At 36.6% G+C, this 17,915-nt stretch overlaps 1 protein-coding gene across 1 annotated transcript in view; it reads left to right on the top strand.

The window, feature by feature from the left end:
• The window catches only part of MYOM2 (myomesin 2), a 123,473-nt gene that overhangs the window by 54,997 nt on the left and 50,561 nt on the right, over positions 1 to 17,915 (top strand). Inside the window, exons 19-28 of the mRNA XM_037812938.1 lie at positions 1,596 to 1,722; positions 3,249 to 3,427; positions 4,856 to 4,970; positions 6,006 to 6,162; positions 6,253 to 6,359; positions 8,586 to 8,630; positions 9,199 to 9,335; positions 14,604 to 14,748; positions 14,863 to 14,922; positions 16,938 to 17,005. Of these exons, the coding sequence (XP_037668866.1) occupies positions 1,596 to 1,722; positions 3,249 to 3,427; positions 4,856 to 4,970; positions 6,006 to 6,162; positions 6,253 to 6,359; positions 8,586 to 8,630; positions 9,199 to 9,335; positions 14,604 to 14,748; positions 14,863 to 14,922; positions 16,938 to 17,005 (1,140 nt within the window). The remainder of the gene's footprint in view (positions 1 to 1,595; positions 1,723 to 3,248; positions 3,428 to 4,855; positions 4,971 to 6,005; positions 6,163 to 6,252; positions 6,360 to 8,585; positions 8,631 to 9,198; positions 9,336 to 14,603; positions 14,749 to 14,862; positions 14,923 to 16,937; positions 17,006 to 17,915) is intronic.

Genomic DNA, 17,915 nt, shown 5'->3' with positions numbered 1-17,915 from the left:
AATAGAGTCAAGTAACCTGAACAGGTTTAACAATTAGTTCATGACACTGTTGTGATCAGCTCCCAGGTATCCTTTTTTGGTAAGTTACAAGTTTTTTGAAAACAGATACTGAGTTTTATGTGCTTTTCATCCTTGGTTTATAGTGTAGTGCTTGGTGGATAGAATAGATAATTAGCAAGTGCTTACTGAAAGAATGATTTTACCTCTTTGCCTGTTAACCACCATTTTCCTAAGAAATGACTGTACTTCATGCCTCTGACTATGTCACTTGCTCAAGTACACATTATGTCTAGGTGGAAATATTAGAAAGAACATTGTCTTGGAGTAATAAAGATCTGGTATCAAATCCATACTCAAACCCTTAGCAGCTGTTGGGATTTATATTTAGTATCTTTGAGCCTTTGATTTCTTGTTTGAACAATGTGATCAATAATATTTACCTCAAAGGGTTTTGCTTTTTTTGGGATAGAAACAAATGAGAAGAAGTGTTTAATATGTTTCCTGGCAAGTGGCAAGCGTTTGACAATGGTAGCTCACATCATTACCACAATGGAGTGACAAATCTATTTCATATGAATTGCTTAACTTGTAAAATGAGGTTTTGATATTTTTTGGAGGGGCAGTGTCTTAGGAGATCTAATCTCTGTCTTACGGAAAATTCAGCTTCATAATGTGATAGTATTGCCTCAAAATTAAATTTTGGTGTGACAATATTGACAGTATTGATATTTTGCCCACGTTCAACATTTACTGTGCCTAAATGTTCTTTATTAGGTCATATATTCCTGAGAAAAATAACCACTTACTTACTAAATACTAGTTATTCCAAACAGAATAATGAATTCAGTCTTTCAGAAGATAAAGAAGTTTAACCTCAAAAAACCTTGCTTGAGAACCTCCCAATTTTCTTTCAGAGACAATGTTTATCTAGAAATCACTTTTGTCCCCATTAAGTCAGTTGTAAATCATGACAAACAGTTTTGGCCCAAAGACCGCCCCCCTTTTTCTTTGTATTACAACCCTGACAGTGGATACCCAGACTTCCCTCATGTGGCTGTTTACCGTGTAAATTCAGCAATCTGAGAATCCCCTACCATCTAACAGGCACCCTTATTTTAGAGATTGGTGAGTGTGGTGGTGAGAGAAGTAGATAGATTTCCCCGTTACCAGCCAACTAGATCACAGGACTGGAAAGCAAGTTTGTCTGTCTCAAGCCCAAGGTTTTCTTTCCATTATGCCACTTGCCTTAGGTCGTTGGCTCAGAGCAAGAATGTGCTCTTCTATGTGCTCTTTGTGGATTTGGGGCAAACATTTCATCTCTCTGTGCCCCTGTTTCCTTAGCTGCCAAAAGGAGATCATCGTGTCATTCTCATAGTCATATTGAATGGAATGAATGAAGTAAAATAGTAAGATTTAAAGTAGTGCCTACAACATAATGGGCATATCAATAACTGTCCTAAAATTATTTAGTCTAATTTACTGACAAGGTTGCTTATATTTATATTTCATTTGATAAATCAATCATAAACACTCCTTTCTCCAGTGGATTTTTATGCATCTTTATTTCATGTATTAATTTTTAAAAATCTAAATAGGTGGAGGGCTTGACAGAAGGTGCGTTATATGAGTTCAGAATTGCTGCAACCAACCTGGCTGGCATAGGACAGCCGTCAGACCCCAGCGAGCTCTTCAAGTGTGAAGCCTGGACCATGCCAGAGCCTGGTAAGAAGCGTCTTTACTGGACACTTCGCTGAGTGTCCCTCCTTTCTAACACATGTGGGCTAACCAAAGAAGTGACTCTTCCTTGGCGTTAGTTTAATTACTCTAGCTCAGCCCTGCCTAGCCTCTAGTCGTTCATTAATTTCACATATGGAGCAGTGACCATTGTGCCAAGCGTTGGGGTATTTTGTGAATAAGATGGGCATAGTTCCTGCCCTCAGAGAGCAATCTGAGTGGTTTATAGACAAGAACAGAATAATAAGTCTAAAGTGTGGGCTAAGAGGGAAGCACGTAGAAGGGAAATCTAACCCAGGCTTGTGGAACAAGAGATGGTTTCCCAAGGTCAATGATTATGCATCCGACACCTGATACATGATAAAGAATTGGACCAGGCTACCTTCTCCCAAGGGAGTAGAGACAGAGGGAAGACAGAGGTCCAGGAAGGTAATACAAGTTCCTACCCTCAAAGTAGAGACAGCATTGTCTTAGGATACCCATTTGTACATTAGCTAGTTTTTCTCATTACAGACCATTTAGGGATCCCGAGGCCTCCATTCTAACATATATCATTGTTGAAAATCTGCATTTATTTAAGACTACATTTTGAACTGTTTTCACAAATTCTCATGTATGGGTTGTGAATTTCTTTGCCTCCAGTCAGTCAGGAACCTAGTGAGTTGTGAGATACACTCACATTTTGGGGGGAAAAAAAACTAACTAAAAATTGAAGATGAAAAAATTAAAACTTCTGCTGTCTTTCAAGTTTGTGGCCACATAGTGCTTTCATTTTTTTTTTTTGCTACTTGTTTTAATGAAATTAATTTTTGCCCCCTAGTAATCCAATGAAAGAAAAAGCTGTTAAAGTTTCCAGAGCCCCTTTGAAGGCTTAATAAAAAATGCTTTAGCAACACTCAGTGGAGGGAGTGTGATTTAATTAAGATGGAGCTAGGCTACTGCACCTTTTCACTTTACTGCTCAGAGCTTATCTATACTTGGGGGATCAGCACCACACACCTTTGGAATTGCTTTGGATATTTGTGAAAAGCAGGTTAATGTGATAGGCAACCAGGTTGTTTAGCCCCATCAGGTGGTCAGGTGCTCGGAATGATTTGTCCTGTGATTGACAGGTTTCCTGTCCAGTGGGTGAGGGAAGAAGACCTTTTCTATTTCATCCCCCCCAGTTTTCTCTCTGTGATACGTATCTGCTGTCTCTAGTGAACAATGTGAACTCATAAATTATTCTAAGTATAACCACAATTACCTGGATGCCTAACAGGGAAGGCTGAGGAAACATTAAGCCAGGACTCTCCTCCTCAACTCCCCAACTTCATGCCAAATAGCTCTCCTTTATGAACATCACTCTTCGAGAAAGAGAGGAATATAAATTTAATGAGGAATCAGTAGTGATGTTTGTGAAGTGAGGCATGTATTAAAGAAGTAGTAAGTCGATAGGGGCTTAGAGCGGCAGGCATGCCATTTGCTGTTTTTGTGTGTAGGTGTGTGTACACAGATTAAATTTGATTTTTCAGGGCCTGCCTATGATTTGACGTTCTGTGAGGTCAGGGATACCTCACTGGTCATGCTATGGAAAGCCCCAGTGTATTCTGGCAGCAGTCCCATTTCTGGGTATTTTGTGGATTATAAGGAAGAGGATTCAGGAGAATGGCTCACAGTAAATGAAGCACCAACTGCAAATCGTTATTTAAAGGTGATTAAGTTCATTGTTTCTTTTTCCCCCTTTTGGTTGAAAGAATTTTTGATCCCTCTAGCAGACAAGCTCAAAGTCTCAAGGTGAACCTGTTCAAACAAATATTCTCTCTACTTGGTCTATTACTCTTGCAGCTGCGCTGACGCCACTTACACACGAGGAGGAAGTGCCATTCACCTCAGTGTAGATTTGTTTAGCAATTACGAAGATTTTCCAACAGATGGCGATAAATTGTCTTGAGGAAGTGGCTTCATTTTCTTATTTTCACAACGTTGCCATATTGGCTTGTAGGGAACTGTCTAGACATGCCTACTTTTCTTTCTATATTGCAGTCTAACAACTGTTAACAGTACTACTCTCAGACTTGTATATTTGTAGGCTGTGTTTATGTGCTTTCTGCAAGGATTATTGATGTTATGCCCTTTCAGTTCAAGTCCCAAATTTAATTTTTTAATTTTCTTAAATTCATATGATTAGATAATAGATTTCTGTTTGCTATACACACACACACACACACACACATGCACATACATACATACATGGAGACATACACAATGTTATAATACATTTGACAAAATTGTAATTTGTAAATTGTTTTATTCTCTCTTTCTCCAAATATTTCTATTTTAAGCACCCACAATTTACCAGGCCCTGGGGCCCTTGTGACAAGTATCTTTAGACCTAGTAGGCCCATATACTCTGGCTAATTTGCGTAGTTGACTTAATCCAGAGACTTTCTTCTTTTGGTCTTGGACTCTATAGTGTCATTTAGATAGAGGTGTGACACACATCCTTACTTAAAGAAAGGTCACATATGAGTTAGGTACATGTATACACATTGTCAGAGGTGTAAATGAGCAACAACCTTTGGAAAGCAATTTGACAATAGTTAATGTGGTCCAGTTCATTTGAATGAAGCAATCATCTTCTAAGAATCTATCCAAATAAATTAATTAAAAATGTAGAGAACATATATAATATTTACTGTTATGCCATATATTAAAATATATAAAGTCTATATATGTGTAAGAAGAGATGGATTTAATTTGAATGTGGCCAAATGATGGAATATTTTATTCAATTAAAATCATATGTAAAGTAATATTTAGTCATATAGAATATATGTCAAATATGAACACCAGATTACAAATTATTCAGTATGATTTCAATTCTGCTTTAAAATATGCAGAGAAAAAAAGAATGAGAGAATATATCAAAATTTTAGCAAATTTGTTTATTCCTGGAAAGTGAGATTATATGCGATTGCTATCTGTTTTCCTCATGATTTTCTAGGTTAGTTGGTATAGCTTACCAACTAAAAAAGTAAGTTATGTTTGAAAAACATTACATTCATCATGAAATGTGAAAAAGAGCAAAATGGTCTTTGTCAATATTAGACATATGTATCCTTTTCTCTGCCATTTCAAGGTCAGTGACCTACACCAAGGTAAAACCTATGTCTTCAGAGTCCGGGCAGTAAATGCAAGTGGGGTGGGAAAGCCATCAGATACCTCTGAACCAGTACTTGTAGAGGCTAAACCAGGTAAGATTTTACCTCTTAAGCTATTATAAAGAGCAAAATATTTTGAACAGCAATAATTTGGAAGAAGGGTATGCATGCACATATATATACCTGGATGGGATGCCTGGGTAAATTAAAATCTTGTCATTTAAAAAAAGATTTGAATTTGCAAATGAAATAAATTATATACTTGAAGACATGCTTTAAGGTCCTTGCATTTGGAGTAGAGCATAGTAGAACATCTTGCATGCTTGGCAGCAATTTTGCTTTGGGGCAGTTAAAAATGTGCAATAATGAAGGTGATCTTTTATATTACTGCTGAGCTTTGATAAGAAATTTATAAAACTGTTGATAATTTTCTTGGTTGCAAGTAATAGAAACCCATGTGAGGCTCCCTTAAAAGGGGAAGTATTTATAAAGGCTAATGATAAACTCACAGGATACATGGGAAAGTTGTACCTGGGTCTCAAAAGATGATGGAACCAGAACCTGTAAAGCCACGTTTTCTTTCTCTCCAGTGATCTCTTATTTCTCCTTCTTCCCAGATATTTGCTTTATTTTGCTTATTATACCATGGGGCTTTCTCTGCTTTTCCATATTCCTTACTGCTCTAGAGTGTCCATATTTATGTGTCACTGTTTCAAGTCACGGGCAGAGGCTGAGATGTGTCTCATCCAAATCCTAATTTCTAAGAAATAGAATCTAACTGGCCTACATTGGGACCCGTTGGTCAAAAACTAACAAACAAATAGCGCCCTCCAAAAACACAAACAGACAAAAACCAAACACGAGAAGGAGGAGGCTTGTGAGGATGAAATCAAGTAGTGAAAACATGGCTGCGTGGGACTCAAGCTCATGCATTGGACAGAGGGCTTAGATCTTAGAGAGAAAGGGATAGTTATGGCCTGGAAAGGCAGACTCAAAATGTTTTGAGAGTGGTATTGCTGATGATTTGATATAAAATAAGCCCTCTGCCTATGCCATCCCCCTCCAAAAAAAGAGAATTCAAAGAACACTGTGTTCCGAAGAGATTTAAATCATATTCTTGCTATGCAGGCACAAAGGAAATCAGTGCCGGTGTAGATGAAAAAGGCAATATCTACCTAAGTTTAGACTGTCAAGAAGTGACAGATGCATCTCACTTCACTTGGTGTAAATCCTACGAGGAGATTACAGATACTGGGAAGTTTAATATCGAAACTGCGGGAGATCAGTAAGTCATACCTTTAGGTTGGCGATAGTAAAGTTTTAGAAGCTGTTACAAACAAGAAATTAACTGTCATTACCTCTTCTTCCTTTTTAGCTCAAAACTGTACTTTAAGAATCCAGATAAAATGGATTTAGGGACTTATTCTGTGTCTGTAAGTGATACGGATGGAGTGTCCTCCAGTTTTGTTTTGGATGAGAAAGGTAATAAGTTATATACCCACCTCTTTGGCATAATGCTCTCAAAGAGTGACCCTACTATATTAAAAAGGCCTATTTTCTTAGAAAAAGGGTGGGTGTTTGTGGGAGCCTGAGGTGGGGGAATGTAATTAAGCTTAAAAATCACCTTAGAAATCAAGCAAACTGCATAGTTTGTATGTAATCCACTCAACAATTAATCACTGGTCCAGGATATATTGCTTATATATTCTTAAACTTGCTGTTAATTTTAATAACATTTCAATAATGTGACAAACAAGGAGAAGTATAAGAGCAAATTAGTCAAGAAAATTAATGAAAGATACACAGATGTATAGTCCCTTCCCTTCCAAAACTGAGTAATCTGAATGATAAATTAAAAGGCCATTTCTGTATGTGTGAAGTAATTTTAACTCCCTTAGTCAAAATCTCTTGATCTTTTGCAAATGGAAGCCACCAGAGAGAAATGTGACAAGTCTGTTTAATAGTTCCCAGGGAGAAGCAATAGTTTTTTACAGGTAGGTTCACAGATTTGTGTTCACAAGGCGAATGAGAATGGCCCATGGAGCTGATACTTTTTACTGCCTGGGATTATATTTATTTGTGTCTGTCCCTTATCAACCCTACCACTAGGCAAGAGTCAGCCTTACAAGTTTTTAAAATGAATAGTCAGTGATGTGGAACGAACCGTATAAGCACTGGAGAGAATCCTCACATCTCCAGGTTTCTTTGGGTCTCTAAGGCTTTTCATTCTTTGAGGGTCCTCTATTAAAATGCACAGCCCTCTTAAGCTTTATAAGCCAATCCCTTAGTTATCAACTGGCATCTTGGTGGACCCCATGCTGAGGGCATGATTCCGCGGGAACCTGAGACAGGATGGGGGCCTGGGGAGGGGTGGGGAAGAGAGGCGTGTTCCATGGTGGGAGGTGGCCGGAGACATACTCTGATGGCTTCACAAGTTTGCAGGTCTAGCTCAGATGTTAGTTAAATTTGGGCAAGCTCATGCAAATTTACCAAGACGCAGCAGCAGTGGAAGGGACCCCTCTGTCTCTGCACTCTGGAATCCTCCATTTGCTGCACATAGGCAGGGACAGGAAGGCAGCTGGAATCCACCAGCATGCTTTTAAAACTGCCTTTTCTGGCCCTAACTTCATGGTCTTCAAACAACTTTTTATTCATGACTATCCTTAAAGAATTTTGAAAAGCTAAGTTCTCTGCATCATTTTTAAATTGACATACAATATTTGTATCTTAATTATAAATAGTTGTAAAGGATGAAATTTCCAGCATATTTTATTTTGTAGGTAGACTTTATAAATACTTTAGGTCACACCTTGGAACTGCGAATTTAGCAATTTGATTTATGGAGATGTCTACCAGAAGACCTAACTGGGAACATCAGTCCAGGTTGTCAGACCAGTCACTCAAATTCAGTTTAATTTCTGTCAGGAAAAGTCTGATTTCATTTTTTGCCTCAAATAAACAGGTTCATAGCCATCTCCATGATCGCCGTCTCATTTCTGATTGTCACCTAATTTTAAGAAGGAAGAAAGAAAGAAAAGGAAGAGAGGGAGAGAAAGAAAGAAAAAGAGAAAGAGGGAGAGGGAAAGGGAGAAAAGGAAAGAGGGAAATAAATGAAGAAATGGCTTAGAGCCTTCAATTTTTTGTAACTTGCTCTCATGTGACTCTCTTTAGGAGCAATGCATTCTGGTTTTTATGTTCCCAGAGGTGCACCACAGTGAGATTCTGAATGGGTGACAGGGATGTACATTTTTCTTTAGTAAATTTGAAGGAGGGAAGGAAAATCAGCACATTCTTGGGTAGATCAGTTTTAGCAAAAAGTTCATATGGAATTTGAGGCTCTGGAAATGGATCTCCTTAAATCTCTCCCCTGAAAAATCTTCCTACATTCTAGGAATGTACCTGTGCCCATGTTCCCACCCATACATGCCCCAAGACCACGGCCCTAACTTTCCCTAAACTGTTCCATTAGCAAATAGGTTATTTAAATAGTGAGGATCTTTGTTGGAGGCAAGTACCAATTGATTGAAGAGAACATTCAAAATTTAAAATTATTCTACATATCCTTTTCTTTAACGGGTTAAATTTTTTCATATCCCCAAATTAAACTTTTGGGATGTGAGGCCTCTGATGTTGTTTAGACTCTGCTGTTGTTTACAAATTTCTGAGTATACAGGTAAAAATCAATTAAAATATTTTTCTTAATTTTAGAGCTTGAAAATTTGATGGCACTGAGCAACGAAATAAAAAATCCCAGTAAGTAAACCAAAAACCCTGAATGTACAGTTACAAACTGGGTAGGATCATGTTCATTGACCTTTGGAGCTCTTGAAGCACCAACTTTGGGAAAAGAATGGCTTCACTTTATGTTCCTATCTTACAGGCTTGTAACCTATTCATTTAAAACAAATGTTAGCTTATATTGTAACTTGTAGAACTTTTCATTGCATAGGAAGTGTTTTGAACTTTGGATGTAGTATAGATGTTCTTAATCCAAGACAGATGTTTATCAAATGAAATCTTCAGTCACTGAATTAGATTAAATACAGAAAGAATATGTACATGTTTGGTCATTGGATGCATAAAGAAATCTAGCTTGTGTATGAGCACACATGGAACTCATGTAGCACAAGACTTTAAAGCCAACAAAAGACTAACTAGGGTTTTAATTTATTTTTGTTTTCATAATCCAGTTAAATTCTCTGGGGTTTCACATTTTCAAAAAATTTAATAATGGGATTGATATTTTCCTACAATATGCAGTGAAGTTCTTTCTCTAAAGGATTCATGCATTATTGACTTGTGATTTCTTTTCTTCCTGTAGCAATTCCTCTGAAATCAGAATTAGCTTATGAGCTTTTTGATAAGGGCCGGGTTCGTTTCTGGCTCCAGGCTGAGCACTTATCACCAGATGCCAGCTACAGGTTTATTATTAATGATAGAGAAGTCTCTGATGGTGAGGTAAGTTCATATATGCATAATCTCTGGCTTTGGATAGAGCCATGTTTTAGTTTGTGTAGGTTATTTACTTAAAGACAATATTCTGTGTTTGTTTTCGTCCCATTTTGAGCTGTAAAAATTGGGTGTAGAAGGTTGACAAGAAGAATGAGAGAAAGTTGATTCTTGCAATGTTCAGAGATTTGGTCTGGGCTGGATAAGAGATCAGGAGTCTTTAAATCCAAGCCTGTTTGAATTAAAAAAATGACAAGCTATGTTTTAGAGACTTTGAGCTTGGTTGTAAGAAAAGGTTCAGGTTTCATGGGGGAACATATCCTCTGAATAATTTTATTTATTCTTGGTAATAGTTTTGAAGGCATATATTTTTCTCTATTTTGAGCAATACTTTTCCCTCACCCCATTCCCCACCCCCCAACAGATATCTTTCCCTGGAAGACACTGGCTGGGAAATACATTTCTGCAGCTTCTCTAACCATTTAGACTGCTATCTGGGTATGGCGTATCTGACAGAGAGCAACGGAATTGTTAAAAATGCTTATTATGCTATGATACACTTTTGCCCTTGTTCACTTTTAATTATAGAAAACTAATCTTAAAATTATTACAAGTACTTCTTATTTGGCTTTATAATATTTGAGAAACATTGATTATGTTCAGATATATTTCCTCTTGACTAATTACAGGACACCTGGGACTCAGTAAAAGGACAATCTATTTATGGGGTTTTCTTTATTGTTCATGATGGGGTCAGGATCTCTAAAATCCACCATGTTTACCTCCCCTGCCCCTTTCCCCTTAATAACTAATTATAGTGTCATTGATATGTCATCTATCCCACTAAGTCCTAAATACTCATTCATTTGATCGCTTCATAAATACTTATCGAATGTATGAAATTTATATGCCACTTGTGTCTTGAGGGCAGGCCATATATCCTTTCTTTTAGCGGGGCTCTTCATTTCTAGTCCAGTGCTGTGTATCAGAGAGATGTTTAGTAAAGCTTGGTTGATTTCATGAGTGTCTGTCAAGCAGAAAATTTGCAAAGGCAAAGGTATGATTTTTCTTATCCAGTCAATTTTTCCCATGGGGATAATGGCACTTTTTTAATGATCATACAAATAGGACAGTTGGCTAATAAATAGCAAGCATGTCATTTCTTTCTGACTCCACCGAAGTCAGTAGTATGAATATTGTCTATGGGAGAGCACTGCATAAGCAAGGTAATTGGAGAAGTTTTCTTTGGGCAGAGAACATGCTATGAAATGAAGTGGAAGTTAAGTGTAATTGCACTTTAGTTGCAGAACATCTTTTGATTAACATTTCCTACCTGCTGTAAAGAGCTTACTTTCAAAATGGATGCCAGTGCTACATGGCTAATCTTCTAGAATATGGCTGTACTATTTCACTTCTTTAATTAGTAATCCACAGGTGACTTTTACACTTGAAGATTGATGCTATTTTGTGAAAGTCACATAAAAGCCTGTATTTATGGCACCATAAAATCATTGAACTTCATCTTGCTGCATAATGGCAATAGCAAGAAGCCTAATTATTTTCTAAAACCTGCCCAAATACTGCAGTGCAGTAGCTGAGAATACTGAAAAGGCTATTGAAGTGTTAAGAATTTGGTTGGAGAAAGTCCTATCTTTTCATTTTTTACACTTGATTATAGTAAGTTGCTACAGTTCACTACTTACAGATGTTTGAAGTGAATGTAATGTAGTACAAATAAGAACAGCTCATTTTTCTAATCAACTTAAATTTTGCTCTCAATATTCAAAAGTAAATACTCAAAACCATAAAGAAATTGAAGGAGCAAAGATAGTGTACATTCATTACAACCATCATATTCTTTGTCCTCTCTATATTAACTCTTAAGAACCATTTTGGTTTCCAGGGTTGGAAACAAAATTTCTCTATTGTGCTTCCTGTAATTGATATAATTTATTAAAATTCTCTGTCTTCTTAAAAAAGGCAATCTGAGGTCATACTTTCCCACTTATTTCTATATCTCTATCTCTCTATCATTTTAGCCGTACCAATTTCCTGATCCAGTTTTCCATTGAGAAAAACTTTAAATGATCTTGTGAAAGCACATATTGTGCGATTTACATATTTGAAATATTGTTGGCATTTCTAATTGTAAAAGTGAGCATTCATGTTTACTGGAAATCAAAGCCTGGGGCAGGAAGCCTTTTTCCACTTAAAACCTGAAAGTCATATTTGATCAAACGGCATCTGAGGCGTCACAATTAACTTTTTGGCACTTGAGTATGCATCTTCCTTTCTGATGTATGGCAGTATATATTCTGCAAATCTTTTGTTGATTATCTGCCATGGCCAACAATCCAGTAGAGACAGAAAAGTAAAGCAATAAACCTTGCCACCATGGAGTTTATTAGAGTGGAAGAAATAAAAAATAAATTAGAAAGTGGTATAGAAAACTATAGAATTAAAGATATCTTGAAACTGTACAGTAAACACCATCAGAATTCAGAGACAGCAGAGATTTGAAGGAGCTGAAGTCATTGGGAGAGATTTCAAAGAGGAGTAGATTATTGAAATTGGCTATAAAAGAAGTAGAGTTTTGGGAGTTGGAACGAAGAGAATGAGGTATTCCATGCTGCCTGTGCGTGCAGAGAGCTGGAAAGTGAAGAGGCTGAATGGACTGGAGAGAAATTGTTTACTTGAGGAATCTCAGGAAATATGGGTGGATAAGTATGAGTGGGATCAGAAGACAGAGGCCTGATTGTCTAGCAGCAGAAGTTAGAAACAATGCACAGAGAAATAAAACTTTAGAATTTAGAAATGATGCTGAGGGAGATTAACCTTGAACAAGGTTGCCTTTATGCTGATAATGATATTTCATGCCCTCTCTCTATACATTGGCATTTGGAATGTCAAAATATGAGTGAAACTTCAAATAGAAAGAAAAGCATTGTAGTAATAGATACACATGATATATCAGAAAAGGAATGTTTTCTGGGAGTAAAGTTATAAAGTCTCTATTAGTTACTTACAGATAGAAATTATTTTTAATATTCTTAATTGCAGCTTCTAAAGTAAGGGTGATAAAAGCTGTGCAGTTTTAAAGGGATGATGGGTTTCCTTGTGGTAATCCTGCTTTAATTCCTGCTCACCACAGATTATTTTTAGTCTGTTTTCTTCCTGACTTACCTTTCTCCAAGGGTCTCCTACTTTCATGTGTAAGATCAGTATTCAGTTTTCGAAGTAGTTGAAATTCCAGCTAGACAGAATGAACACCTGCAGGAAATTTCAATAGCAAAAGTTATCACCCTATTGTTAATTCAGGACATGGGAAAGTCCTTTTTTGATTTCCTGAGGAATTTACTGAAGAGAACCCTGAGTCCTGATGTCCTCTATGTTATCCTTTTCCTGCGTGATCACTGCATTTAAGATGACTCATTTATTTGGATGTGGTCATTGTAATTTCTTCAAGACCCCTCTTTAATTTCAGGTACTGTATTATCCAAGGGTGTTATAAAACATAATCCATTAGCAACCATAAAACATATCAGTATCTCTTAGCTCATCACAAATTACGAGAGGGCAGAGTCTTGAAGGAAAGGTAGGCTTTGAAAGTGCCAGGCAGCATGGAGAAGGGTTTCTAATAGCAAATGTAGTTTAGACAGGAGAACTACAGTGCCTTGGGCATATTCACCCATGGTGGTGGTTGTGAGCAGGGAGGATGCCGTGGGTTTTGAAGGAAGGGAAGTGACAAAAGCAGAGAGTGGTCAAGGAGGGAAACACTTTGACAACTTCGCAGTTTCACCTGAGGCTTGATCTGACAAGGAAAAACACGCCTTTTCCAAGAAGGTGTCCCAAGTTCTGTAGCCGGAAGGAAGTTCTGGTTCCCTGACCAGCCTCTATTGACTCTTACCTATAACTGTGCTTCTTTTGTAGCTCTTATATCACTTTCTGCCTTGCGTTATCATTCTTGTGTACCTCTGTTACTCCCCTGTGAAGCTGCAAACTCCCGATGTCATTTCATCTTTGTGTTCTACATGACCCCAGACTTAAACATGGAAGGAGCTACTCCATAATGCATACTAGACAAATTTAGGCCAGCACAGAATTTGTGCCTGGAAAATAACAGCGGAAAAATGCAAGGAATAAGAATGTCTCTGGGGAAAACTTCACTGAACATTAATCAATAGTGTCAGGAAACTGAATGACGTGGAAGGCAAAATGAGCTAATCTTTTGCTGGTTGACTTTCTCATTGGCAATTTGACCAGCATTTATTTAGTGTTTATTACCTCCCGAGCACTATGCGAGGAACTATGTGAGGTTGCAGAGATGAGTAAGACACAGTCCTTGCTCTCAAGGACTCATCATCTGGCAATGTAGACAGATGATATGAAGTCAGTTAAATCCAGTGTGTGATGGCTCTTGAAAGGGAGGAAGTGGCTGCTAGCAAAGCAAAAGGAAGAACATCTAATCTAATTCTAAGGCTATCAGGAAAGTCTTCTTTGAATCAATCATGAGGGGACGGTGGCTGTTATTCATGTAAAAGGGCTATTGTGAGAGTGGGGGAGGCTGTGGGGAAATGTGGCCAAAGGCTCAGAAATAAGAGGGAGCATGGCATGTTTAGGGTAATGTAAGGCACAGGGACCTCAAAAACATAAGGTCTTCATGAAGAGTAGAAGGGGTAGGTAGACCAGAAGTTCTGTAGACCATGCCAGATTATATATTGTCAATAAAGCCATAAAAAATAGTAAGAGCTATTTGAGGTTGCATCCATGCTTTCCTTATATGAGGTTTCTCAACCACCGAAAAAACAAGCAGAAATCATGAAACTTGAGGTTGTCACAGTCCTCAGGAGCAGAGATAAAAATGGTTGTGAAGATCGTTTAGTGTTGCTATCTAAATGTGGTTTAGTAATCAGCTTGTGATATATTACAAGGCATATCATTTTATTTTCTAACATGTATTTTAACTATTTTACATTAGATGTCTGTTCTTGGGGGAAGGTGCAGAATTTCTGCTGGTAATATGCCATGAGCTGCCAATGCTTTTGGGAGTGCCCCACAAAGAAATAGGGTTTGGTCACTGTGAATCAATATTTGTCACTTTTGTTTGATCTTTGGTTCACCAAGAGGTTTAGTTGATAAAATTTCAGTTGTGTGTGGTGTGTGTGGTGTATGTCACAATCCCTTAAAATATAATAGTTGATGCAATTATTAAAGATTGATATATAAAACTAGAAGGAATTTCACTGTGTGATTCTGTATTTTCCTTATTGCTTCCAGAAACACAAAATTAAATGTGATAAATCAACCGGCATTATTGAGATGGTAATGGATCGATTTACGTCTGAAAATGAAGGTACCTACACTGTGCAGATTCATGATGGGAAAGCCAAAAATCAATCTTCTCTGGTTCTTATTGGAGATGGTATGCTATACTGGATATTTTTATATGTCCATAAAAGATAATTCAAAAAAATTCTCTTGGTTAGAGAGAACCAAACATACTTCATATATTTTTTTCTTTATATATTGAATTTAGCATTCAAGGCTATCCTAGAGGAGGCTGAATTTCAAAGAAAAGAATTTCTCAGGAAGCAAGGTAAGAAGAAGCTGAGTTGCTCCCCCACCACTAGCATAAAACAAAGACTTATGATTTGAATGTTTGTTTAAAGCAGATCCTACATGATGACAACTGATTCTAAATGAATTTAAATGGTCAACAAATTAGGCCATATTTAGCTGTAGAAATTTGGATTTTTAGCAGTTCTGAGCCTTTTACATTCATCTTGTCAGTATTTTTTTTCTCTTGCTTCTACCTTTAAAAGTCCCTGGATCTATTATTTAGTTTTCGTATTTCCTCTTACAAGGAAGTGATCAGTCTTACCAGGCTCCATGATAGACTTGGTAATTAACTAACTAGTCTCTTTACACTGCTGAGAGATAAAGTTTCTCAAATACTTGTTTCTTTAAGGTATTGCTTTGCCTAAACAACTTTAATAATTCCTTATGGACTGTTAGATAAAGTTAAGACTCTTCTTCCAGACTTCCAAGGTTCTTCATAATCTAGACCCATCCTGCTTAATCAAATTTTATTTCCCACCGTGCTCCAATAAAACTTCCTGGATGAGGCAGACTGATTTCTTTAACTTCTTCCTTTTCATCATGCCCATTCCTGTCTTTCGGTATTCTTGTAATTCTGGAATGCTCTTTCATGGCTGCCTATTCAAATGAAGTCACCATCCAAAGTCCACAGTGGATCTTCTCTTCTCCCTGTAGCTTTCCCTGTCTGCATGCATCCATACTGATTCCTTGCTTCTCTGAAGTCCTGTAGCATGCCTTATCTGAGACCTTGACTTTGGAGTTTAATATTACCTTGAGCTCCTGAGGACTGGGTCTACTTGTTCTGTATCTTTTGCAGCACCCATATTACTAACTGACCTGAGCACTTTGTAGACACGCAGTACTTACCAAATGGATGCTAGAGAAACTGACTTTACAACCAGGTAGTGATAAGGAAAGGGAGCCTCTGTCTTAAATGGATTCTAGCAGTTTTGAGAATAAAGAATAAACAAAGAATGGGGATTAGTAGTTTGAGGGCATTATTAGGCCTGAAAGGTAAAGAGGGCAGTAGAATTATTCCAATTGCCAGGGACTTGTTTTTTCTACTTAAAATTTTATGAATCTTTTCAAGGGATTTATTCCAAACATATTGTTTTAATAATGCATTTTAAATAGAGTCAAAGGAAAATGGATAGATTTTTAAACCTCAAACATTACCCAAGGGTTTGTATTGTTAAACAGAGATGATTAGTAGGTAGCATATTATGGAAAAGGTCTGACTCATACATGAGATTCTATGCCACTTGAAAAAAATCAGAAAATGGATTATGAAATATAAAATCAGGACATTATTATTTATTGTTTTTAATTATTTTTTAAATTTTAATAATCAATTATTTTATTTTACTCATTTCCATGTTATGAATTTTACCAACTTTGTGGAATGTATTTATATGAAAGAAATCAATAAATGCTTTAAAAATCTGCTATGTATTTTTGTGTTGAATGGGATAACAGTGTTGTTATTAGTGCATGGCTTACTTCTACATTTATTTTAAATAAAAATGATGGATATTTTTGAAAAACATACCTAAATCTATCTTTGAATTTGAATGCTATGTAAATAAAATATTTATGTTTAGGAAATTGCTAGATTAAACTGCTTTTTCTACATCTCATCTCTATTAATTCCCCTATTTTAGAAGTTTTATATACTATGCTGTTGAATATTCAGTTAGGCATGTGTCTTGAGAGAGAAAATATAATGGTTTCAATGGTTTTCCTTCTAAAGAGCAATAGATATTAGATGTTAGCAAGAGGGAGACAGCGGACAGTATGTTCCTACTGGGAAATACAGAGTTTAGTGAAGAATCAGTGTCACATGCATGCTGACTTTCTTTCAGAGGCCTGAAAAGTAATTATCTTGGTTTCAAACTGCACAGCTATTTTCTTCTGGCAAAAAATGCACGTACACACTATGTATACATATATCTTTTTTTCACTTTTTTTTTCCACTTAATTAAAAAAAAGAAAACATCTCTTTTTTCCCCACAGGTCCTCATTTTGCTGAGTATTTGCACTGGGATGTTACAGAAGACTGTGATGTTCGACTTATTTGTAAGGTGAGAAATCACTTCTGATAAGAATACTATAAGAAGCTCATTCTTGTGACTGTTAACAGAGACCTTTCAGGAAAATAACTATGGTCATATCATACAATTATGAAATATATGGTATTGAATTAGACATGAATGGACTCAGCAATTTTTGGGTCTTGGCGGATTTTTTAGCACTTAGACTTATAATGCTTATCTTTGCTTCTTCATGAAAAGATTACAGGTTGTGGCATGCAAAAGAAGATTTAAGTAGATACTTGTAAAAAATATTTACCTAAAATTTCAGGAAGTGATTTAATGAGGAAGCATGAAGTGATCAAATTTATCTGGTAATTTTCATGCTGCTTATTTTATGACTTTATTAGGAAAATAAAAGTATATTTTGGGAATAAGATGCTTGTTAAGTTTTGTTTTAACAAACATTTAGTGATGAAATAAGCTATAATTACTACCAAATAAAAGACTTGCATTTTTGACATGAACCATTAATTTAATGAGCTCCAGCTATATGGCTGTTATTATATAATGTACTGGGGGCAAACATAAAAAAAAATGAATGATGCATTGTTTTTGTCCTCAAACTACCTACAGTCTAAACGGTAAAACAGAAAAATGAACAGATAATTCCAGTAAGTGATGACTCCTGAGCTGAGTATTGGAGGATGCATAAGAATTATGCAGGTAAACAAGGGTAAGAAGACTGTTCCAGGAATATTCAACAGTAAGAACAAAGAAGCTAACTGTGAAACAGCTGTGTGGGAAACTTAGCTGCCAAATTATTAGATCATAAATTATGAAGCTGGTAAGACAGGTTGGGGCTAGATATGGAGGGCATTTTATATAATGATAAAGAGACTGACTTACAGTCTGTAGATAGCAGGGTGCCCTTGAGGGGTTTTAAGAAGGAGAATTCTCA

Source organism: Choloepus didactylus, chromosome 20, assembly GCF_015220235.1.
Source record: "Choloepus didactylus isolate mChoDid1 chromosome 20, mChoDid1.pri, whole genome shotgun sequence".
NCBI classification, from domain to species: domain Eukaryota; kingdom Metazoa; phylum Chordata; class Mammalia; order Pilosa; family Megalonychidae; genus Choloepus; species Choloepus didactylus.
This window is presented reverse-complemented; position numbering and strand designations above follow the sequence as displayed.